The following is a 24,596-nucleotide window of genomic DNA, read 5'->3' on the forward strand; positions in this document are numbered from 1 at the left end:
GGGCTGCCACTTCATTTTTTCCCCTCCTTAATTATTCACTGAAGAATTTCTGCGCCTTCAGTTTTGTAAAAGCTGCCAGAGTGACCAACCAAGCAAAATAATAGTGATTATTTCAGTTATGCAAAATCGTAAACATGGTTCATGGCAGTAGAATCCCTAAACCAAAGCCTTTGTTACTAGTAGGCACTGATAGCTTTATCTTCCCAGAATTCCTCTAAAGCTACCCCACCTTTAAAGCTAAATTGATGTCTATCAGTATGTCTACTAGGAGTGAGTGCTATTGTCTAACTGTGCTTCTGTGTGAAGAAGTACTTCTTCTCATCTGTCCTTCACCTTCCCACATCCAGCTTCATTGGATGAACATGGTTTCTAGAGTTGGGAGAGAGTGGGAGGAGAACCTCTCCATCTCCACTTTCTCTTACTAGCATAAATAATCATATACACCTCTATGATGTGCTTCCTTACTCACATCCCGCCACAAAAAAGCCACAGACCTTATACTTTTGAAGTTTTTTTAATTTAATAGCATTTATAAACCACTTAATATCCTAAAATCTCCTAAATTGATATAGAAAACTGCAGCATAAGAACATGAAAAAAAGATACAAAATAAAAACCAGTAGGATGCCCATAAAATCTGTAATGGCTATTATATTATGTTTGCATGTACATTATGTTGCTTGTTGTGTTATAAACTCCCTTCTGATTTGAATAAGGGGCAGCATATAGATTTCCTAACTAAAACAGTATCATAAAAGCAAGAATGAAAGAGTCCAATCTAATGGCAATGCCTAGCTCTCTCTCAAGGGACACGGGTGGCGCTGTGGGTTAAACCACAGAGCCTAGGACTTACCAGTGGTTCAAATCCCTGCGACGGGGTGAGCTCCCATTGCTCGGTCCCTGCTCCTGCCAACCTAGCAGTTCGAAAGCACATCAAAGTGCAAGTAGATAAATAGGTACCGCTCCAGGCAGGAAGGTAAACGGCGTTTCCGTGTGCTGCTCTGGTTCGCCAGAAGCGGCTTAGTCATGCTGGCCACATGACCCAGAAGCTGTATGCTGGCTCCCTCGGCCAATAAAGCGAGATGAGCGCTGCAACCCCAGAGTCGGCCATGACTGGACCTAATGGTCAGGGGTCCCTTTACCTTTACCGCTCTCTCTCTCTCTGGTTTGGGGTTCAAGAAACAACTGATTCTATAGATCTTTTATACAAGGTGTAAATATCTCTGTTTATTGACTTCAGCAGTACATTTTTTTTTTTTATACATCCCCTGCCAAGTTTAAATCCATGTATATGTGTCTGTTTCTCCCTCAACAGCTAAAGGAACAGAGAGAGAAGGAGCGGCGGCAGAAGAAAGCCAAGGCTGGCAGCGTCTCTGAGGAGGGAGGGGGAGAGTTTGATGATCTCGTGTCTGCTCTGAGGTCCGGCGAGGTCTTTGACAAGGACTTATCAAAGCTCAAGCGCAACCGCAAGCGTTCAGGGAACCAAAGCTTGGAGACGAGCCGGGAACGGGCAGTGACAAAGCTCAATTATTAGAGGAGGAGGAAGCACAAAGGAAAGGAAAGGACAAAACAAAGACTTATTGCCACAACAAAGAGTCAAAAAAGATGGCGGAGGCTGGCCAATATCCTTCCCCGGGAGACTTGTCTATCTGGTGGCTTTGTTTACTGTTTCCAGGATGAACGGGCCTTCCCATCTTGCTCTCTTCCATAGCCATATAATCTGGAATGGTTATAAAAGTGCCTCTCTACAGCCCAAGGGATTTGTCACCAAGACGTTGCTGTTTGGTAGACGAGTTTGCTTCTTGACATTTCCCCTCACAAGTTCAGCCAGGTCCCAGTGGCGGAACACAAACCGTTGGGCCTTCTGTGCCGATTAGTTATGGGGAGAGAGACTATGGTTTACTCTGTGCCAAAGTGTACACTTTAATAAAAGTTCTCCATCTATCTGAGAAAATTAACAAGACATTTTCAGTTTGGTTTGCTGAACCCTTCTGCCCATCCTTCAGGCATCTGTTGTGGAGTGGTTCTACAGCGTTGCAGCTCCGCTCTTCCCTTGGATTTACAAAAGGCCTTTGGTTGAAGCCTGAATGATGTTTTTCGATCTAGAGAAATGTTACTTAGTGGCCTATATCATATAAAGCAAAGCAAGTGATGCTGCGTCAGCGGAAGTAGATGGGACTGCTCAGCCGAAGAAGACAGACAGACTGTTTGCGACACTCCTTGTTTTTTTCAGGAATCATGGATATTGAATCTTCAGGGATGTGCCCAGCCATGAGAAAGAATGAGGGAAGGATGAACCAGCCTCGGAAGAGCGACCGCAATGGGTTTCGAGCCAGTTCAGTTGTCATTGCTGAGCAATGTGGTAGGGAAAGGGTGGCAAATAAGAATGTTCACAGGTGTAAATCTACATCATTTTGTTAGCACAATAAAAATGGTTATTGGGACTGGCAGAGGTAGGATATTTTTTTTCTTTTTTAAACCCAGACAAATGGAGTTTGTCTGGTGGTTGGAAATGGGAATCCTTTTTTGTGTCGGCAGCCATAACTCTACTGGGATGAACTGGAGCTTACACTTTAACAGGCTGGCCTTCTCGGAAGCCCCAGGTCTCCCAGAAAGGGCTGCTCGATTTTAATAGTAGTAGTAATAATAATAATAATAACACGCTGCATCGGTAGATAGCTGGGGTGTTTGAGGACTTTTCCATCTGGAAGGGAGTGATGGTAGACTAAAAGGTGGCTTACCCCAGTGGACTTTGATAAGAGCTCCAGAGAGCACAGGTAATTAATCCGAAAATAATTAGTTGTTCCACAGTGGAAACTATCTAACATGCACAGCCGGAACAGCGAGAGGGAGCATACTAATATCTTCCTGTTTCATTATACCTATATGGCTGTATGGCAATAGAAGCATATAGTGTTAGAGTCCTTATTTATCATAAAGAGGTGAACAGACTGTTGCCTTCCTTCAAGTGAGCATAGGAAAAAGAGGTGAGAAAGATCTGGGTGCTAAGTGTAGTGACAGATGGTCATGCCCATTTCTGGAAATGAACATGTCATCTGTGAGTGAGAAGTCCTTGGGACTCTGAGGAATCCCAAAGAGGCTCAAATCGTCACTTTACAGAGCAATCCTATGACCTCTTTGTGGGTGGGAGAAGCTGTGGCAGAACCACCACATCTGGCACTCTGCAGGCTCACTGCAGCCGGGGTGGAAAGTGTGGGGCAGCTTTCCTCCCTGCCTTTTGACCTTCCCCACTTCCAAACTGCAAACCTCTCCCATAACGCCCTCCTCTTGTCCCCACTACCAGTGGGGAGCCATTATGCAATTTCTGTGGCCACACAGCAGACCTCCGTCTCTGCCAATCCGTGGGCCTCAGCCACCCCCCCAAGCAGCATAGGATTGCTCCCCCCTTATCACCTGCTTTTTGTTTGTATCAAAGTGTTATTTAATTTCAAGCTTAACCTTGAGTTTGTAGAGCAGATGACGTCTGCATCTTGAGCACTGCCTGATCAGTATTCTATGCAAAGCACGTTAGAAAATTGTAGAGGGAGGTTGTTGGTCAGAACATCAGGAACATTAAATCAGGTATCTAGGAACATGCAGGAGAGAGAGAGAGAGAGAGAGAGAGAGAGAGAGAGAGAGAAGACGACAGAAGCTGCCTTATTTTAATGTAGTGGAGTCTGAGCCTCCCATTTCTGAATTTCTCTGTTCATGACATTCCAGAATCCAGCACTTCTGCTTTGACACAGACAGTGAAGAGCCGGGCTGGATGCAATGTGCTCTCTCCTTTACTCCTCCTCCCTGTTTTGAAGGGCCTCTTTTTTTGAAACAAACCCACTGCAAATAGACCCAAGCACTTTTTAAAAAAGTTCTTTCTAAAAGCTTTTCTTGTGGGGTTGGGGAATTTTACAAACTCATACTTTGGGGGGGGGTATTCTCCCCACCTCCAAAGATGATGAACTAGACACTTTTAAAAGAAAATGTAATTGCTATCTCAAGCTTCTTGCTGAGCTCTGTAGTGGAGATGTAGTACTGTGATAATATGTATTGTGGACACAATGCGAAACTGAATCAATATGTGCCATAAAGGTAAAGGTACCCCTGACCATTAGGTCCAGTTGCGGACGACTCTGGGGTTGTGCGCTCATCTCGCTCTATAGGCCGAGGGAGCCGGCGTACAGCTTCCGGGTCATGTGGCCAGCATGACTAAGCTGCTTCTGGCAAACCAGAGCAGCGCACGGAAACGCCGTTTATGTGCCATAGGGGGAGACAAATGAGTTTAGTATGCAGAAAAGCCCGAGATAACTTTTCCCCCCCAGAATATAAACATTTGTTTTCTTTCAGCACCGTCTTTCCCCTCTTGCTTAGTTTCTAAAGACTTAAGGCCTGCAGAGAGATTAATTACAAAGGATAGATCCCAGTTCACCAGCTTAGATTCATCTGTGACCCTCTTCCTGAATGTGAAAAACAGAATAATCTAATCTATGTTTCTGTTAGTGTGATTTAGTCTTATGCTGATGCCATTACCATAACCTCCATTCTTTCTGGTTATGAATTGGAGGAGGGCCAGGCTGGAGCCTGCTGGTGGCTCTCCCTGTCAGTGTCCCATTTCAGAGGGGCACCACCTCCATTTTGGGTGGCAAGGAAGCTTACTTGGTGACAAGCAGGTGGCATGCAGCAATCACTTAAAAATGAATAAAATAAAAGCAAAAGCATTAGATCTGAATCAGCTTAAATCCAAAGCATTTTTCCCTCTGAAAAATAAGTTGCAAATTCTTTAGTCGGGCTGCAGGACCAGTGCTCAGGGATGATGATAGTTGTAGTCCAACAGCACCTGGAGACTATAACTCCCTTTAGACTGTAATTCCCAGCAGCTACAGCCAGTGCTGGCTGGGTCTCCTGCACGTTGTAATATAAAACAATGGGAAGGCACCAGTTTGGGGAAGTCTGATCAAGAGAATGCTTGAAAACACAAAATCCCGGAGTGTTTTAATGACTGCAGCCGGACTTCGTATCTTCTCAAATCTAGCTCTTCAACTTTTCCTAATACTTATGCATCATCACTATTGTTTGTTGTTGACAACAAATAGAAAATCTACAACAACATACCTTCTACTGTGGACTTTGGTTGCAAAGTGTGTCAGTGATGTTAGGACTGGGCTATGTGTTCCTAACCCAGGTGGGCATGCTAATTCAAATCCATCGCCAGTTAACAGCGATGGCAATACAGTAACAGTTCAGGTTTAGAAGTCTCCTCTGTTGGTTAGATCCAAATGGTTCATCTCCTTCCAGCCAATGGAGCATTTCCCAGGGAAAAAGCATTCCAAGTTTTGCAAGGGGTAATAAAAACCAAAGTTTGAGTCCGCTCATCCCAGAATCTGGGGGGGATGGGGACATGGCAAGGGCTTAATGAGATATTTCTCATTTGGAAGACAATGTTTGCAGGTCTTTTAGAAGTATTACATTTAACAAAGTGAAGGAGAGCAAAGCACTTGCCCTACAGAAGAGCCGTGGTTCTCCATGCCCACCTCAACTTCTTTGGGCAGACCTTTTTCTTTCTGCCACCCCCCACCCCAAGTTATAGCCCAGTAGTCATTGAAATAGGTTTATATCTTATAAGTTTCCATGAAGGGAAAGGAGATCAGTTGTACAGTTCTGTTATGTACATGATGTATGCAGTTCTGTTTTTTTTTAATGTTCTAATAATTAAAAAATACAATTTTAGGAATGTTTTTAGGGGAACCCTGTAAATGCCACACCTCTATTTATTTTGCCTTATTTTAGTTTGCTATTTTTGTGTATACACCGCATTGCAGCCATGACTATTGAGACTGCACCAGTATATTCGGAGCAAGCAGAGTTCCATACTTGACACTGCTCAGGCAGGATAGGTCAGTAGGCTGGGCTTCCATTGAAGGAAAGATTTAATGCTCAGGAAGCCCTCCCTGCACCACACACCACACACACACACATTGATGTGTTGCAGAAGGATGAGGAACATGTGGCCTTCCAGCCTTAGCCAGCATGGCCAGTGGTCAGGGACAAAGGGACTTGTGGTCCAATAACAGTTGGAGGACCACAGGTTCCCCATCCCAACAACAAACAACCTTTTTGGGCAACCATAACACAAATCAAGTCCAAAGTATATGCCATTGCTGGCCCAGCACACACACAGACAGTTTCTCAGTGCCCTTGTGTGTTTTTTCATCACAAAGCTGAGCTGTAGAATGGGCAGCAGTGTTAAACAAGAGAAGCAGGTGCCTCCAGGTGTATCTGCATCTGGTCTTTGCATCTGGTCCCCCCTCCCCAGTAGAATGAAGATGTGCACCTTCTGTTTTCCTTATCTTCTATGCAACAATGTCACTGGCTCAAGGGCTAGTTCCATGAACACAGCCAGCTACATCAAGGGCGAGGGAGCTGTGACCATCCAGATGTTGTTAGACTACAATTACCATTATCCTTGACCCCTGGGCCATGCTGGCTGGGGCTTATGGAAGTCCAACATCATCTGGAGGGCTACTTGTTCCCCACTACTGAAATATGTTATTCTGGCTTGACTAATCAAAACCAGTAATATAGGTTAGGTTGCCACCACAATTCTAGCTCAGATTTTTCATTTATAAAGGGAGGAATTCTACCATTTTAAGAGGTAACTAATCTGCCTTACACCATCTTGTATATGAACCTGGCAAGTGTCCCTGCCCAAGAACTGCTAAGAAAACCTGTGCGTGTGCGTGTGCTTGCATGTTTTCATCTTGCTCCTCTAATGCTTTGGTGTCTCCTCATTTGTTGGTCAATTTAAGATTATAAATGAAATTAAATGTACAAAACCTGTAGCATCCTTTTTATCTGCACCTTTTTATAAGAATATAATGTAATACTAAAAAAAAATTAAAGATATATTGCCCCTATTTTATTCCACTGAGTTATTTTGTTCGGTGAGCCAAACAAATTTAAGCAATAAACTCTATTAATGTTCACTAAAACAAGCATTATTTTATTCTTCATTTCACAGCAACACCTTAAGATTGGATTGATTCAGTCTCTACCTGTGCTAAAGTCTACATCATCAATGCAGCAAGTAGGATAGTGCTATAATTAATAACAGCAACAGCAACAGCAATAATAATAATAATAATAATAATTGTGCACATCTCATCTGGCTGGGCAGCTTGTGTAAAAACATAATAAAACATTAAACACCTCACGCTAAAAGAATTACATATGAAAAAGTATGACACTAACCATCGAAGAATGCTGTTTCGCAACTTCAACACTAATTGTATCATAATCATCATCATTAATTTCTATTTCACATTTTATAATACAGCTTACAAAATTGAATGCCATGCATGTTGATTTCGACTCACAGAGTGGAACACTCCCTTGCTTTCCTCCTTTAAGTTCTCCAACTTGCTCTGGGGGATCCCCAATCTTGCAGAGCAGATTCTGGGGGCATGTGAAGGACATAAGGAATGAGGGGGAAATCAGAGGCCCACGGTGTCCATTCTGTTGTTAGATCAGTAATAAATCAGCAAATATTGCTGATTTATTACTGATTTCACCCAAAAGCTATACAAACCAAATGAAATCAAAGCACCACACAAACCAGCCCCACCACAAATCCACCTGGAAAATCATGTCAACACAACTTTGTTGTTTAGTCGTGTCCGACTCTTCGTGACCCCATGGACCAGAGTCAACACAACTACATCACAACTAATCATAAAAGGCTGACACCTCTGTTTTCCATAGTTTGAAGAGTTTCTCCTCCTGCCCCCTGTGCTTCATATGTCTTGTAAAGCCACATTTATACACAAAGCAAGTAAGACCACTGCAGTTAATGACCATGTCCACGGGCAAGTAGAACATTTTTCTTCTAAAGCACTTCCCAACCAACAAGCTACTGGGCAAAGCCAACAGCTGCCAGTGTAGAAAAGAGTTTTCTTGGCAGTAAGAAAAGGATGTCAGTAGGTATTTGTTCAAGATGCAATGGCTGGCTGCTGCTTGATGACAGCTGAGGGAGGAGCCTTAGGTCTCAGGTTCTTTCAGACAACCTATGAATGTCCGACCATTTCTCTCTGCCCTCACCCATTCTCTTCACTATTGTCATGTTCTACAATACCACAACTGGCTCTGGAAACCACTCAGAAAGTTCACAAAATGTCTACTCAAAGAATGTCCCTAGCAAGCTGGAACAGCATCTAATTCCTTATGGATTTTCCAGCTCCTTAACAATCATATCTTGAGTCTGGAGCAACATATCCTGGTCTCGTTCCTGCCCTTCAGCAGAAACAAAAATGAAACTTCTCAATAAGCACCAGCTCACCACAAGTACTGCTCTCCAAATGGAGCAGTCTGGGGTTTCAACCACAGCTGACTGCATTCCCCTTGGCAAGTCCAATCATTTATTGCCAACTGCCAAGTCTGGGTAGTGGGAGTCAGACAAAGCACGTCCCAGCATTGCTATGGGGTGAAAAGGAGAAACTCCAAACCGGCAATCTTAATCTCATTCATAAACAAGCTTCTTTCTGGGTGTGGATGCTGCCAACTCCTATCTGTTCTCCATTAATCTCCCCCCCATCCTGCAAGACAAAAGGGATGGGAGTATAGCAGGAGAAGCTGGGGAATTGAATCTGGCACAGAAACCATTTGAGCCGTCTAGGTTTTATCCCAAACCAGAAACACCTAGATCCAAATTGTGCAAAGGGAAGGGAGGCAATCAAACAAGCTGCATAGTGTAAAAGTGAAATGGGCCAGGGTTTACTCATGAGAGAAAAGGCAGACGAAACATACATATGGTGAACATTCTTTCCAGCCCTGTTAGAACCCCAGAAGGAGAGATTATCTAAAAATAATAGCGTCTGAATCACAGATTGATAGACCTGAAAGGAATTTGTCAGTGATCTTATCCAAACCTCTACTGTTCATAACCAAATTTGTTTATTACATTCACATTCCATCTTCCATCATGGAATCCAAAGTACCCCAGAGGTCTCCTATACAATGCAATCCCTGCTTAGCTTCTGGAAGATGGTGGCCTTGGATGTCTGCTGGCAACACCCTCTTCCTTCCAGACTAGCCAAGGGCTGGGGGAACCTGTGCCCACCAGTTGTTATTGGACTTCAGCTCCCATCAGCCCTAACCACTGACCATGGCTGGTTGGGGCTGATGGCACGTGAAGCCCAGAAACATCTGGACAACTACAGGTTCCTCATTCCTGGACTAGTCCATCATCATACAGACTATGCTATATCAGAAGGAATGAGGCAGATCAAACCAGATGTTCCGTTTATACAAATGAGAGATTCTGAAGAAAACTTAAGTTTGCTTCTCAACGAAAATTCGCTCTTCCGACTGGAAGATTTCTTTATAAGCCCCTTTGCCTGATTTTTGTTTTTAAGCAACTTACTTTTCAACCACAGAAATAAATATTGTTTCCCTGCTGTTTAAAGCTTCACATGAAAATATTACGGAGGACCAGATTCTCCATTCCAAGCCCTTCTAGAGCGTCGATGCTGCATTTCAGACAAGCAAAATTCCCCAAACACCTTTTGAAAACACACATCACAATACTTCAATGGAAAGGTGAGTATAGCTTGCATGTGTCAGTGCAACTGGTTCCTTGTTCTCCTGTGAATTTCTCAGTGTGCACAGCATGCAAGATGGAGAACAGACCACAGGTGGGTACAGGAATGCTCCCAAGCAGTGCTTTTTTCTGGGGGGATGCAGGGGTACACATACCCCTAAACATTTTTTGAATCTAAATTTGGCCTCATTGAGGGGCAGTATTTCAATATGAGTAGGAAAATGAGAGTACCCCTAAATGTTTTTTTAAGAAAAAAAGCACTGCCCCCAAGTAACAACCTTTGACTTCTTCTGAGCTGTATTGTACACCCATTCCCAACACATCCATTATATCTGCATTGAGCTTCAGTTTGACAGCATTCATCCAACCAATCACAGATTTCAGACAATCACTCATGTCTCTTCAGTGAAGTCCCTGAATGGGCTTCATTAGAATATAGATGGCACCTATCTCCCAAACGGTGAATGATGTCTCTCACCATCATTTGTAAAAGGACATTTTAGCCTATCATTTCCTTCAAGGAAGCCGTGGGGTAACAGGTAGTTCTAGCCCTCCCCATTATCCCCACAACAAACCTGTGGGGTAAATTAAGCAGGGATATAGCAACCTCCAGCCAGTCATTCAAGGAGCTTCAGGTCTGACTGGAATTTGAATTTGGGGTCCTAGTCTGCCGCTACCCACTCTTCTACAGTGTCTCTCATACAGATGTTAAACAGCATTTCTCATCTGCCACACTAAAATACAGCAACCAGAATCAATTGCGCAAATAAAGCAGATCCCCCAAATTTGCATTATGAACTCCATGCACGGGATTTGAGCTTCTGTCATACAGAATTTGGATCTTCATTCTATTCTGTGGCCAAGAGAGTGATTTGGCACAACATTTCATCTGGAAGAGAGGAGAGAGGAAGCTTGCAGTCATTAGGATGCTGTTTTTATTTTGTAGCAGTGATAAATCTGCCATCATCTGAGAGATGCTAATCAGGTCTTTGTTTATTGAGAAGGGGAGATGGGAGGGAAGGGCCACGGCTCAGTGGCAAAGCATATGTTTTGCATCTGCAAGTCCCAGGTTTTAAATACCTGGCAACTTTGGATTTTAAAAAATTGATCTCAAGAAGAAGGATCACACCCTAAAGTACTGCAAGGATAGCTTTCTACAGTACGACAGACTGTACCAAGACAAGTCATTGAAATTCTAGGGTTATGCAAAGGGCAAGAGATGATTCTACCAAATTTGGAGCAGGGAAATTTTCCAGAAGCAATGGTGGGGTTTTTGTGCTTTTTTGCCAAAGCTTGTTCTCTTCGCCAAAGGGATCTCTCCCCACTCCCTCCCTACCTTCCACACTTCTGCCAGCTGCATTTAATTTTAGCCATCTCACTATCTTGGAGCATCTTCTTCCATGGAATGCAAGTTCTAAAGTAAATAAATAACAGTTTGTTGATGTAAAACCGCTGCCCAGAACCACACGGCAATGAATACAGCAGCCAGTTAGGCCCTGGTTCGATCCACGTGGAACCACTTTACACAGCTGCTACAGCAGCGATGCAATGCTGCCGCCTCCTTCCATTCCTACTTTCTGGCTCCACTTTTGCCAGAGGCTCCAGGAAAAGAAATGCAATAATGAGAAAAAGAAGAAGAGTTTGGATTTGATATCCAGCTTTACCACAACCCTAAGGAGTCTCAAAGTGGCTAACAATCTCCTTCCCCTTCCTCCCCCACAACATACACTCTGTGAGGTGAGTGGGGCTGAGAGACTTCAGAGAAGTGTGACTAGCCCAAGGTCACCCAGCAGCTGCATGTGGAGGAGCGGAGACGCGAACCCGGTTCACCAGCTTACGAGACTACCACTCTTAACCACTGCACCACACTGGCTCTCACAATCTATCCCATTCCTTTTTAGCTGGTTTTCCCATACTACCCTTATTGGCTAGGTGCAATTAATGTTTCTACTCATTTTGCACTGGCAACAATTATGGTACTGTTACTTTCGCTGCTCAGTTGAAACATCTCTTGTATTTTTGTACATCACATCGAGTCTTTCTGAGAAAGGAGTCTTAAGAATTTTAATTTTAAAAAGCCGAGGGTCAAAGAAGTAATGGCTCTCCTGTTGTTGCTGGGCTCCAATCCCATCAGCCCTACTCCTGCACATCCAATGGTCAGAGCTGATGGCATATCTAGTCCCCAAAAAACATGCGGAAGGCCACAGATTCCTTAGACTTGTCTTAGAAGGATGAACTCTAGAGGCACTGCCAGGACCACCCTGGGAGATTTTGGATGTTGAGAGCCAGTGTGGTGTAGTGGTTAAGAGTAGTGGACTCATAATCTGGTGAACTGGGTTCGCTTCCCCGCTCTTCCACATGCAGCTGCTGGGTGACCTTGGGCCAGTCACACTTCTTTGAAGTCTCTCAGCCCCACTCACCTCACAGAGTGTTTGTTGTGGGGGAGGAAGGGAAAGGAGAATGTTAGCCGCTTTGAGACTCCTTAAAGGGAGTGAAAGGCGGGATATCAAATCCAAACTCTCTAGAAACTCTACTGTAAGCCTATAGTAAAGCAATTGCCAACATTCCTCTTCCCCACTATACTGGGAATGGGCCAAATCACAAACAAACAAAGCATAAAAGTTCATAGTGGAAGGGTGGCAGGATCTCTTTCTCTCCCTCCCCCCCCCCATACTGATCTGGCCCAGTGCTTAGACCAACTTCAACCACTGCATCTAGAACAACAGGTAAGGAATGGCAGGAAGACAATATATTCAAATAAGGACTCTTCGTCTCCTCTCTCAGCAGAACTCGGCTCCTAATTTTATTTGAAATAGTTCTCTCAGGTAGCCCCACATTGGTCACATCACAACTCACCCACTGAAGACCAATGATTGGTTACCTCAGAGGCTACACAATTACAGCTCCACGGGCAATAAAATGTGCCCCTTATCCAAACCCAAATCCAATATTCTCACCACCAACACAAGGTATTTGTGTAGTCCTTTTACTCGTTGCTGTGGGGTGGTTCTTCGCGTATCCCATTACTGTGCAAGTACGATACTTTTGGCTGCGTGTCAAGAACATTTCTGAACCACTGGAAGGTTTGTCCAGGCACTTGTCTTCTGTGCCAGCAGGACTCTTACAGCTTTGCCTGAATTCTCTGTGAACTCAGAGGCTCTGGCAGCATTCTGCCTTTTCCATTGACCACAACTGGGAGTAGACTTGGGCAGAACGGAGTCTCTCAAATTGCCAGCCAGAATAGGAGACACGAGACTTTGTGGGTAGCAAGAGTTATCACCTCTCCACAGTCATGTTCATTCGGTGAAACTCTGCGGACACCCTCCCCTTTCCCCTCCCCGAGTCGATCTGTGCCAACAACCAATGCCACACACAGTTACAACTTCTAATATTTCTGTTGAGTACCATGACTTGGCTGCAGAGCCACAGATTATTGAAGCTTAAATCTTGAGGGAAAGCGGGCTTGTTTGCTTTCCTGAAGTAAAGGACATTGGCCTGGAGGTCTGTAAAAGGAAACCAGGGCACTCTGTCCAAAACATTAGCAAAAACAGCACATACTTTCAGGATAAAAATGTGCCATTCATGTAAAATACTCAAGGAATAATCTGGCCATTTACCTAAGTCTGGTTTTACTCAGCTGTACTACCAGAGAGCTCAGAAAAACACAACAGCTACCTTGTTAATTAATCAACAATGCTAAAATTAATCTGTAATTTTGTTTACCTTGTGGTGTCAGCAGCTGCCCTTGGAACCTTGACGTCCTTAATCCAACCGTCCTTAACCCCTGAAAAATGAGGAGAAAGCTACTTCAGAATCAAACAAGAATAACTGTCATAGATATTGGAACATTAGTATATAGATCATTTCACTCCTTTTGTGTCTTGATCTATTCCTCTTGCTACAATTAGCAAAACACAAATATTACCAGTCCTTTTCTTATTCCTTAGAACTAGTAACACATTGCTTAGAGAAGTGTGCAGAAATCTGAGGCATAAGCACTTTTCAAATTACATTTTCTGCCCTCACCATCTCTTCTTAACCCTGTTATGCTCTTCCTTGTGCTTTTCTATGCATCCCATAAATTTAATTACTGGTATTTTATCAAATCCCAAGTCTTTGAAGTCAACTATCCAAGCTCACCCATTTGAAAACCTATTGTTAATTAACCCTCCCCTTACGTCATCAATCCCCCTTTCATGTTTATTTTGCCTGGTTTTAGACATCAAGCCTAATGGACAAGAAGATAGTTCTGGTTTATTGTTGACATGGTGTAAAACATTTTGAAACAATGAAATTAGGCATGGTGTGAAGAAAGCACATAGGGAGAGGTTTCCCACCCTTTCTCATAATCCTAGGATCCAATGATGCTGAATGGTGGGAGATTCAGGCTAGACAAAAAGAAAGTACTTCTTCACACAGTGTATAGCTCAGATATGGAACTTGACATCACAAGATGTAGTGAGCCCCACCAACAATGAATAGAATATTAATAGCTAGCAGTCATGATGGCTATATGGTACCTTCTGTAACAGAGGCAGCATGTTTCTGAACACCAGTTGCTCGGAAGTAACAGAAGAACGCCATTGCTCACAGTACGCTTGTGGGCTTCCCCCAGGCACATTTGGCTGGCCACTGAATTAGATGGACCTTCGGTTGAATCCAACAGAGCTGTTTGCATAAAAAAGTGGTTGTAAGTTTAAACTTTCTTGTTTCTAGTTTCTATGAAAGTTCCCGTTCATTCCTAATGACTCCCCCCTCAATGTTCAACATTTTATCCGTAAAGAAAGCAGACAGATATCTGAATAATGAAGACCACATACTCTCATTGTTTGCAATTGTTATTTATTAAAAGTGCAGTAGAGCAATAAAATAAAATCTCAGTGCTTCGGTAAATCTGTGCGTAAATCATTATATCCCAAGTACACCATTATCTAGAAAACATACCAAACTTGTACATAGATCCAAGAATCATATAGTGCTTGATTATGGCACACCAGAAAATGTGCTTAACAACTCACTTTAAATATAAAATGACCTCCTTTAAAAATGGATCAAAAGGCCATTTTGCCAAACCAGAAAGCATGAAGCCCCATCTTTTCTCCTGCAGACAAGCTTCAGGGGCAACTGTAACAAAACCACATCTGGGTACCCTGTTTTCAATTATTGGACCGTTTTTCAGAAAGTAACACAAATGTATTCAGAACCAGCATTTGTAGCAAGTTTTCCGTTTGTGAGATAAAATTAATTTCCAAGCCCTTTTAAAAGAAATCACGCCTATGCGTTTACAACCCCCCCCCCAAATGTACACTTTATATAGTTCAATTTTTAAAAAGAAAGGAAGAAAGGAACTCATTCACATTTATGTCTCCATGTTGAGTGTACAACTGGGTTTACTGTGTTATCTACATTAGCTTGCATGCCAAATATTGCTGAAGGTGCAAAAGTCACAGAAACACGCACATGGGAAACTTCTCTTTTGTTATCGACTTTAACTAGATTGGAGCAGTTTCCTAACATCCCTAGGCCAATGCCTTCCTGCAATGCCTGGTGTATCAGAAGATCCATTGGAAAACATCTTATTTTACACAAGTCCCAGCTGTACTCCTGTGCTTCTTATTCTTTTCATGGGGATATGTATAGGAGGCATTTACGGTGGACATGGCGGATTTTTGATATTGTAAGACCCCATCCAAGAAAGGCGTATATTTTATGGTGTGGCAAGCTTAGGTCAAAGAACGCAATTTAAAACTTCGAATGAGATTCCTGACACAATCTGAAAACGAAAAGCAGGTAAATTGCAGTACTGAAACAAATGGTCAAGCTTTTAATCTATAAGTTTTAAAAATGTCACTTCTGAAGTTTAATTGTCAAGGAGTTCGCAAAAAATAATAAAAATAAACAGGATGATCATTGCTCTCCTAAAGACAAAAATGTGCACACATTGCTCTGCACACCTGAGAGGGGGGCATGTGGTGAAGTTGGGGGTCAGTATGTGTAAGAAGGATGCATTTAAACATTAAGTCCTGCTGATAAAATTTTATGGCCAATAATGCTCAGAATGAGCTTTCCCAATTCCAGACACTTGGGTTTGCATTAAAATCCTTACATCCTAACACCATCATCAACTGTATGCGGGGGAATTGGAAGACACTGTTTCCCTATATTTGTTGCCATTTTAGTGTGCTACTCACAGAGGATTCCATCATCTTGAACGCTACCTTGAAGAGCCTGGGGGATTTGGTGACCCAGCAGGTTCTATAGAAACAGGATGGAAATGTTTTGGAGTGGTGACATAAATGTAGCCCAGTGACTGGTTTTGGCACAAAGGAGTGTGTAGCCCGAAACTGTATTCCTTCCAGTATCTTGCAGAAAAGAAACAAGCCTATAGCTTTTTAAAAAAATAATTTTGATGAAGGGAGACCTATTTCCAGAACATTTAACGACTGGAAGATAAATGGTAGCCGTGTTCAGCACAATTCTGTTGTGAGAATTAAAATGCCCCATTAACATTCAACACCACTGGAAGCAAGAGTCTCACAGCATTACTGGGACTAATTTGAGTATTTAGCATCAGTTTTCTCAGTTGACAAACACCTGTTTTCCATTTTCAAGGATGAAATGTAGCCTATTCTCACCGTACTGAAGTGTTATTTGGCCGAAGTGGTAAAAAATAGTATATCTTTTCCAGTGTTAGGCCCAAGTATTAAAAATCATTGTTCACTTGCTTGAAAATTCTAATCACGTTTTTGTGTCTCTCTGCCTGAATTCCTAGTTCTGGATCATATTATTCTACACCAGTGGAAATCTTATTATGTATATGTTTTTAGTGCAGGTGCCAAAAGATGGACAGCCATGAATAGTGGGGACTGTAGCCTTGTACACTGAGAATAGTTAAGGTGCTCAGTACAGCTACACTTCAGGAAGCCAAAGAAACCCTAGGAAGATGAGAACTTCAACACTACTGCCAAGGAGGCCATTTACTACAGGCAAATGAGATGAACGATGTCTGTTTCATACAGGAAAGTCAAGTCATTTAAAACAGCTGCCAAGATGATCGACAACTCAAGTTGTGCTTTGTAATTCCCAGCAGATAGATCTCCACTTCCTAGTATGTGATGGTGCTGCCTTTGATGACCGGCAAGTGATGCCTTGGTTCGGAAACTTCAGACCTACGTTAGCCTCTCTGGAAGTCTCCTCTTTGCCCTCCTTTCTTGCTGAGCAGTTTCACCTCCTCAATGACCATGTCGTGAGTAACTGCTTTGCACATATCATAGACGGTCAAGGCAGCTAGGCTGGCAGCAGTCAAGGCTTCCATTTCCACACCAGTTTTCCCATAGGTGCGGCACAGAGCCTGAATCACCACTGCATGCCTCCTCTCATCTAGACTCAGGGAGACGTCCACCAGACTCAGTGGGACGTTGTGGCACAGTGGAATCAACTGGCTGGTCAGCTTGGCTCCCTGAATCCCAGCTATCTGGGCAACTGCTAGCACATCCCCCTTTTTCATTTGGTTCTGTTGCACCAAGGCAAATGCTTTCTCGCCCAGACAGACCACAGCACTGGCCACTGCAGTCCGTTCAGAATCCAGCTTCCTGCCCACATCCACCATGGAGGCACGACCCTCCTGGTCAATGTGGGTTAGACGATCTGAGGCACTAAGAAATTGGCCGCTGGGAAGAGGTCCCTGGTTCTTCTCCTCTGCTTCGCTCCTGGTCACCCCAGAGTGAATGCCTCTAATCATGTGAAAAGCCTGCTGAGGGATAGAAGTTCCTGTCCTAAGGCACTTTGCTGCCAAAGTTGAGCTCAGGTTCTTTTGGCAAATGCAATGGCTGCGGAGCTGAGCTTGCAAAATTCCTGATGCAAGCTGTCCTGTTGAACAAGTTCCTGGCAAAGAATGATGTCCTATAAAGACATTTTTCTGGAATGTCTTCCCCATCTGTTTGGATAAACTTGCTCTTGGAGTCAGCCAGTGGCCAGTTCTGTGGCTCCCGTCATTTAAACAAGCTCGGTCCTGCAGGGCATCTTGGAGCAGTGGGAACGACCATGATGCTGCCTCTAGGGAAATAAAAAACACAGGGTTGTTAAGTTTGTTGGATGAGAGAAGCTACTAGGAATTTTACACAGAGTTCTATAACCCCCCACAAACCAAAGAGCGAGAGAGAAGAAAAAAATAAATTCATATCCTTCTAGATAATGCAATTTACTTAATTTGCCAGGCCAGTTATTAAAAAGCAGCTGCTTTCAGGTGCATGGAACTGAGTAGGTGTGTGCTGGCTTGCAGGCCAAGCTGAGGCTCAAATCGAAGAAATCCACCAATCCAGAAAGCCAAATTCTATCACAGAGCAGAATCATACTCCATGAGTGTTCTGCTCCAACATGGTATCATTGTGCAGAAACCTGTTGGATTTCTCAGAAGTTTTCTTCGCCCAAAATGGGCTTCCATTTTAATGCCTCGTTTGATGGCTGCTTTAGAGTTGTGAGAGCAGGGTTGAACAGACTTTATTGTTGTGAGGTGGCTGAAGGAGCTGTGTTTTTCTTTCCACTACTCCAGCACCCTGCAGTCTCCCTGGCTGCCAGCACTTCCTAATCTGAAAAAGCTCCATGGTAGAAGTGACCTCCTTGGGCTTTTGCTGAAGTGCAGGCAGCTGGACAGGCTGGTGTTTGCTGCTTCTGAAAAGCTACTAGTTTAGTCCATATTCTAGAATCATCTAACTGAACACAAGAAGTGTGGAAAGAAATGCTGACTCATGGAATACTAGTGAGAATCTGCAGTGCAGGAATGAACAGGAACTAAATGGGTCTGTGGGGAAGGATGGAGAATGCAGAATGACACGCTCCCGTTTCTGTCTCTAAAAAGCTCCACATATATCAACTCTCAAGCAGATAATGGTGCCATTTTAAAACAATTTTCTTCATGGTCAAAAGGGCTATCAACATATTTAAAAAAGAATAAGTATGAGGATCCATGAGGAATCTAAAGGATGCACTGGACTGTGAATAAGAGGCCAGCTTCTAATTTGTGCATGAACTCATGCACAAAACTAAGACTCCACTACTAAGCTTCAGCACACTGCAACTGAAAGGCACAGAGCACCTTTCCTTGTACCCAGCCATTTGAATGTACCCAAATATGCTTTTGACTTTGTCTGAATAGCAATTGCAGCCCTCGAGAAACAAACAGGGGGGCAACCAGATGGCAAGAGGTCTAGAACATAGATGTCAATGTTTCCCTTTTTTAAAAGGGAAATCCCCTTATTCTGAATAGGATTCCTTGCAAGAAAAGGGAAAAGTTGACAGCTATGGTCTAGAAACCAAGGCCCATGAGGAATGATTGAAATAGCTGGGCATGTTTAGTCTGGAGGAGAGAAGGCTAACAGGAAACATGATAGCATGCACTCAAATGTCTGGAGGACTTGCCACTTAAAAGACGGAGCAGTCTTGTTCTCTATTTCACACATCCAGAGGGAAATTCTGGAACTAGCAGATGAAAATTGCAGGGAAGGGATCTCCTTCTAAACATTAGGGGATGCTTCCCAATGGCAAGAACCTAGAGAGGTGATGGGCTCCCCGCTGGACATACTCCAGCAGAGGCTCTGCGTCTGGCAGAGATTCTGTAGTTGCAAGATTCCTGCCCTGAGCAAGGGGGCTTCACCCAATAACTTCAAATATCCCTTCTAAAATTGTTTGAGAAGCAGCTTGCTTGATGGCTAGAAGGCTGGTGGCCTGGGGTGGGAAAGCTATCTGTGTAGCCCTCTATACTGTAGCCCACATAAATATATTCACCTATAAGATCACTCATGAGGCTGCTGGCTTCGTGGTCATGCATATAATTAGGAAAATAGGAAGCTGCCTCATGTCCACTCAATTGGTCCATCAAGTTCAATACTCTCTACACTGAGTGGCAGCAGCTATCCAGGTTTTCAGGCAGGGGACATTAGCAGCTGTACCCAGAGATGCCAGGGAACCAGGGATCTTCTGCAAGCAAAGCTGATATCTATCCCAAAGCTACAGCCCTACCCCCAAACACACTCTGTCAAGCTCAAAGCAGTGTCTCATTAAACTGAGCTAAGAGTAAGTATGATGAATTGTGGTGCCGTCTTAGGCTTTTTACAGTACGCTACTCCTGATGCAAAGCCGTTGCCTGCTTCTTCTTCCAAGTCCCGAGAATGGGAAAGGAAGCTGCAACGTAGACTTACTCCTTTTGGAGCAGTAGCCCCAACTTTAAGCGACTACAATAAAAAGGAGTCACTTGCTGTTGCCAGCTCTCGCTGTGTTAACAACAGACACGTCATGTTTGGAGCTTTGCTGCGGCAAGCTCAGATTCCCTCGCTGACACGCGTTACCTTTGCTCTGGCTGGGAGCTTTGCCAGGTTCAGTTCCAAGTCCACTGGGAACCAGCCCTCTCTGCCCTTCTCATTAATCCCTTGGCTGTGGCAATTCCAGTGTCCAGTGCCAAGGACCAAGTCAAAAGGAGCCTGTTAAACATAATGGCAGCAATTCTCTTTATGAGCAAGGGAGGGAGAAGGGCGGGGGGAGATGTAAAGCAGTAGCCAAAGCTCTTTTTAATGATGTGTACCTTTAAGAAGTCTCAGCACACACTTTTTTCCTGCTTCCCTGGGAAGCTTCTGTTCCCCCAGCAGTCCTATTTCATTTCCAGCAGCAGAGAGATGAGGCAAGGCTTGGTGCAGTTCAGCTCACAGACCAGCTATGTCATTAAGATGAATCCTTACAAAGGATTCAAGGTCTTTTCATATAAGAGAATGCGTCCCTTCTTTTAGAAATGCTGGAGCACTCAGAGGCTCTAATTTTGGGGTGCAAAAACTCTCAATATCAAAAGAGCACTCCTGCAGCACAGCTGCCTTCCAACAGGAAAGATCGTGTCGCAAGGAATGCACTTTTTAACATGTTTGGTCCAACAGTACAGGGCTTGACCAGGAGCATAAGATGTTTCAGAAAGATTGGAGAAGTGTACTTAGCAAGCACCATTTTCCTCACCGTGGATTTACAGCCAGTTGCCCCACAAATAAATAACGATGGATGTATTCATAGCTGGTTCCCCTGGACTGCAAATCCTCTGGAAGATTTTGAATATCACTTCCTCCTCTCCCAACACAGACAAAGTAATTCAGAAGAAGAGGTTCCAAATACGTTTTGGAATGTTGCCAGCCAGAGGTTGGGGGTTAAAATTCCATCATGTTTGCCTGGGACCAAGAATGCTGAAAAGGTGATGGAAGATGCCTGCCACATGCTCAAATGATCTGTGGGAATTTCCTATAGGTGACGTGAGTAGGCAGTGCAATGGGAGTGGGGAAGTGGTTTTCAGCCAAGGGCTGCATCCCTTCATAGGCAGCTCGCTGGGGAGGGCATGCCAGGGGGCGGGGGAGGTGCAGAGGCAAAAGGTGGGTGGGGCTATGGATGTGATGCTTGCTTTTCTACAGTAGGCTACATTCCGGCCATGAAGAGCCAGAGCGCTCTCTCTCTCTCTCTCTCTCTCTCTCTCTCTCTCTCACACACACACACACACCCCTCTCTCCATCCAGATAAATAAGAGGCATCCTCACATTTCAAGGACACATTAAAGGAGATTGCAGGGCAGGGACCATGAGTGGGGAATGACTTGAGAGTCCCAAGGGCCAGACAAAGAGATCTGGGGTCCACATCCCTGCAGTCCAGGATGCTCATTAACAAGCAGGGGGAAAATGGGGAAATATTACTTAGGTGCCACCTGCAACCAAATACCAGATGGAATTTGAAAGGGGAAAGCCTGGCCTTCTCCATAGGTCTGGGATTAAATGTGAGGTTAAGCAAGCAATAGAGCCAGGCCTCCAACTAAACTGGACTCTCTCCTGTTCACTTGCCAGCAAGCCTATGCTATATGTGCACCAATATTCTGCTTTTTTCCCCAGATGGCCTCTTTAAGTTTCAGACAGCTTGAAATATAGCGGCTAGCTTTCCATTTTATGTGACAGGAGAGGAGCTAACCACAATGGCCATCCTAGCAGTAGAAGGGGGGAAAGCATTGCCCTAGTACTTTGCAAGGGATAAGGCACAGTGAATATACATTCTATCATGGGCTGGGGAGTGTGCTTCCAGGTCTGCCTGGTTACAACTGCATATACATGCAGGAAGAGGAAGGAGCACAACATACAGATTAGGGAAATGAGGGGCTTAAAAAGACAGTGTCTGTGCTGTAGAATCCAGTGCTGCCAACTCACAGTTCTCATTGATGTCTATGCTATATAGATCTTATACTTCGCTTTTTGCAATTGCCAAACTCCCCCCCCCCCCCGCACTCTCCTGCCAATGAGCCTATGTGAAGCAAGATGTCAAAGGGAAACAATGAGATCACTTTTTAAAAATCCCCTTAAAGCAGTGAAGGGAAGCATGGAAATATGCTAAGGCAGCAGAGCAGCACAACTAATTCTTTGCACAGCACTCAGTGGCAGTGGAGGCTACATTCCCTCAACACCTCCTTGGTGTGTTCTCCAACCACTTCCTTCTGCCTGTTTACATGCTATCTGACTTCGGGGGAACCATGCAGTCAGCCTAAAGTCCAAATTAGGAGGCCCTTCTAGTCATTCTCCATATGCCTTGGCTAGCCTGCGTGTCATGACAAAGCTGGCTCAACTCTGGTCACAGAAACCAGACTGTTTGTACAGAGAATGCCAGTGGTTAGTTTTCCCGAGATGCTGAATGCACGCTTGTCAGACTCAATCCAGCTCTTAGCTGCGTAAACAGACTGTAGGCAGCCTGCCTGCCATTCCAAAGCCAGCTAGAGGGGTCCCATCTTTGCATCAAGCTTCCTTCGCTCTCCCCAAAACGTCTTGTTGAATTACAGGCAAGTCCCCAAACCTATCTCAATAGAGCGCCAGTGGGATGAATACTGGCTCACCACATAGTTCTTCCATGCTGTGGAAGTGCTGGTAGCTAATTGTTCCTGTTCCCAAGTTATCCGAATCCCAACTATGTAATTCTGGCAATGCGCCCAATTTTAAAGCAGCTGAGAAGAACACAGGGAGAATGAGATACCCCTTCACTATAAACTGCTTACCCACAGGCTATGGAGAGAAAAAGACAGGCAGCTCATAAACTCCCATGAGAGTGAATAAACAAGTTGTACACTCAGCAAAAGGTGGAAGTGAATGGCCAAGGAGATCACAAGAGATTTTGCCAAGTAACATGCAATTTCTCCTTGTGAGCTGTTTTTAAAAGCTGTTTGTACACCTCTTTAAAAATTCAAACACACTTAGCCTAGGAAAAGACTGACTCTTTCCCCAAGGGGCAAATGTAAATACAGCATTGTGATATGGTTTATTACGTACTGCTTGGTCACCCACCAATGAGGATCATTGGTCTGTTCTTCATCTGGGAAATGTTGAACATGCCTGGGAATAAAGAAAGAATAGATAGACAAGAATTAGAGGATGCTGAGGATTTTAAGTCATATTGGCTTTGTATTGTAAATGGAAACAATACTTGAAAAGTGCAAGGAATAGCATAGACATCTAGTTAGTCGGTCCCGATAAGGAAAAAGTATTCGGAAGCACAGAGATGAAGAATTCATCCCAATAAATGGGCTTCTTTAACACCCCCTCAAGCGAAAAAGGAAACAGATTGAACCTCCTGAAGCAGAACTTATGTTAAACAGTTCGCATGGGAAATGGGCAGCCAGGTTCCTGTAGCAAACTAGTGGAAGAGGAGGAGGAGGAGGAGGAGGAGGAGGAGGAGGAGGAGAAGAAGAAGAAGAAGAAGAAGAGGAGGAGGAGGAGGAGGAGGAGGAGGAGGAGGAGGAGTTTGGATTTGATATCCCGCCTTTCACTCCCCTTCAGGAGTCTCAAAGCGGCTAACATTCTCCTTTCCCTTCCTCCCCCACAACAAACACTCTGTGAGGTGAGTGGGGCTGAGAGACTTCAGAGAAGTGTGACTGGCCCAAGGTCACCCAGCAGCTGCATGTGGAGGAGCGGAGACGCAAACCCGGTTCCCCAGATTACGAGACTACCGCTCTTAACCACTACACCACACTGGATTGGGTTAGAAGGTAGACTGGCACAACAGGAGCTGAAATGGCAGGGCTCTAGCAAAGCCAGACATGTGCCTCGGAATTATCAATGTTTCCCTACAGAGGTTCACCTTTGACCTCAGAAACAACTATAATAAGGTTTGGGTCTTCTGGCGGCAGAATTCTGGATGATTCCTAGGGCTCTGGTGTCATTTCATTGACAAGAAGACAATAAAAGGCATGAAGGTGTAAAAACCTTAGCTAAGAACGGAAAATGGACCCCCTATTCCTGGCTAAATAGAGGCCACATATTGTTTCTTTTGACTCTGCCTGTCTACCACTCCAGGCTTCCAGATCCCTGGGTCAACAGCAGCTTTTATTTGCCACCTACTAGGCAAATCGAGCAACTACTAAAACACAGGAAAATTCATGAATACAAATTTGCAACAACTGAAACTTTCACACTGTCACAACGTAACCAGCTGTATTTGTGTTGCTATGTGGGACTAAAAATTAGGCAGAAAATATGTGACCAGGTAAATAATGTGACCAGCAGCCGCTTAAGTTGCACTTAACACTTTCAGCATAAAACAGGATCCTCTCATGCTAAAAAAAAATAGCAGGACTGCAGGACAGACAGAAATAGATGGAGAGATAGATAAAGTCCTATGATCATGTATTTTATTAGGCACTATGGCAATGCAATCGCTCTTAAATGAAGTGCACAATGCAGCCTATACAACTTGGAATCGTAAAACAAAATACCTGCATGTTGTTTCTTTTTCCTGCCAACAGCTGCCCCAATGATTTGAACCAATTCTTCTTCTGAGGCATTAGATCGCAAGTGATCTCGCAAGGACACTTCTGCATTTCCAAAAAGGCACACCTGTAAAAAAAGGAGGAGAGGAGAGAGAATCATATAACCCTGCTTGCCTGGATGCATCAACTCTGATGGCATGAAAACATCCTCAGAAGGTTTTTATCTCCAGATCCGTCTTTAATTATACTCTG

At 44.0% G+C, this 24,596-nt stretch overlaps 2 protein-coding genes across 12 annotated transcripts in view; one reads left to right on the forward strand and one right to left on the reverse strand.

Moving 5' to 3' along the window:
• The window catches only part of DAAM2 (dishevelled associated activator of morphogenesis 2), a 216,917-nt gene extending 210,009 nt beyond the window's left edge, over positions 1 to 6,908 (forward strand). For all 10 annotated transcript variants that reach the window (XM_083497181.1, XM_083497178.1, XM_083497174.1 and 7 more), the window contains one exon: positions 1,316 to 6,908. In XM_083497181.1, the coding sequence (XP_083353307.1) occupies positions 1,316 to 1,534 (219 nt within the window). In that variant the 3' untranslated portion in view covers positions 1,535 to 6,908. The remainder of the gene's footprint in view (positions 1 to 1,315) is intronic.
• A 7,503-nt stretch (positions 6,909 to 14,411) lies between these two features.
• Positions 14,412 to 24,596, reverse strand: part of MOCS1 (molybdenum cofactor synthesis 1) — a 32,727-nt gene continuing 22,542 nt past the window's right edge. Inside the window, exons 9-11 of one of the 2 annotated variants that reach the window (XM_083497198.1) lie at positions 24,351 to 24,471; positions 22,909 to 22,971; positions 14,412 to 17,641 (exon numbers count right to left, since the gene is read on the reverse strand). In XM_083497198.1, coding sequence (XP_083353324.1) covers positions 22,916 to 22,971; positions 24,351 to 24,471 — 177 coding nt within the window. In that variant the 3' untranslated portion in view covers positions 14,412 to 17,641; positions 22,909 to 22,915. The remainder of the gene's footprint in view (positions 17,642 to 22,908; positions 22,972 to 24,350; positions 24,472 to 24,596) is intronic. The other variant, XM_083497197.1, reaches the window with a different exon arrangement.

The sequence above is a fragment of the Podarcis liolepis genome, assembly GCF_965112155.1.
Source record: "Podarcis liolepis genome assembly, chromosome: 3".
Lineage (NCBI taxonomy): Eukaryota > Metazoa > Chordata > Lepidosauria > Squamata > Lacertidae > Podarcis > Podarcis liolepis.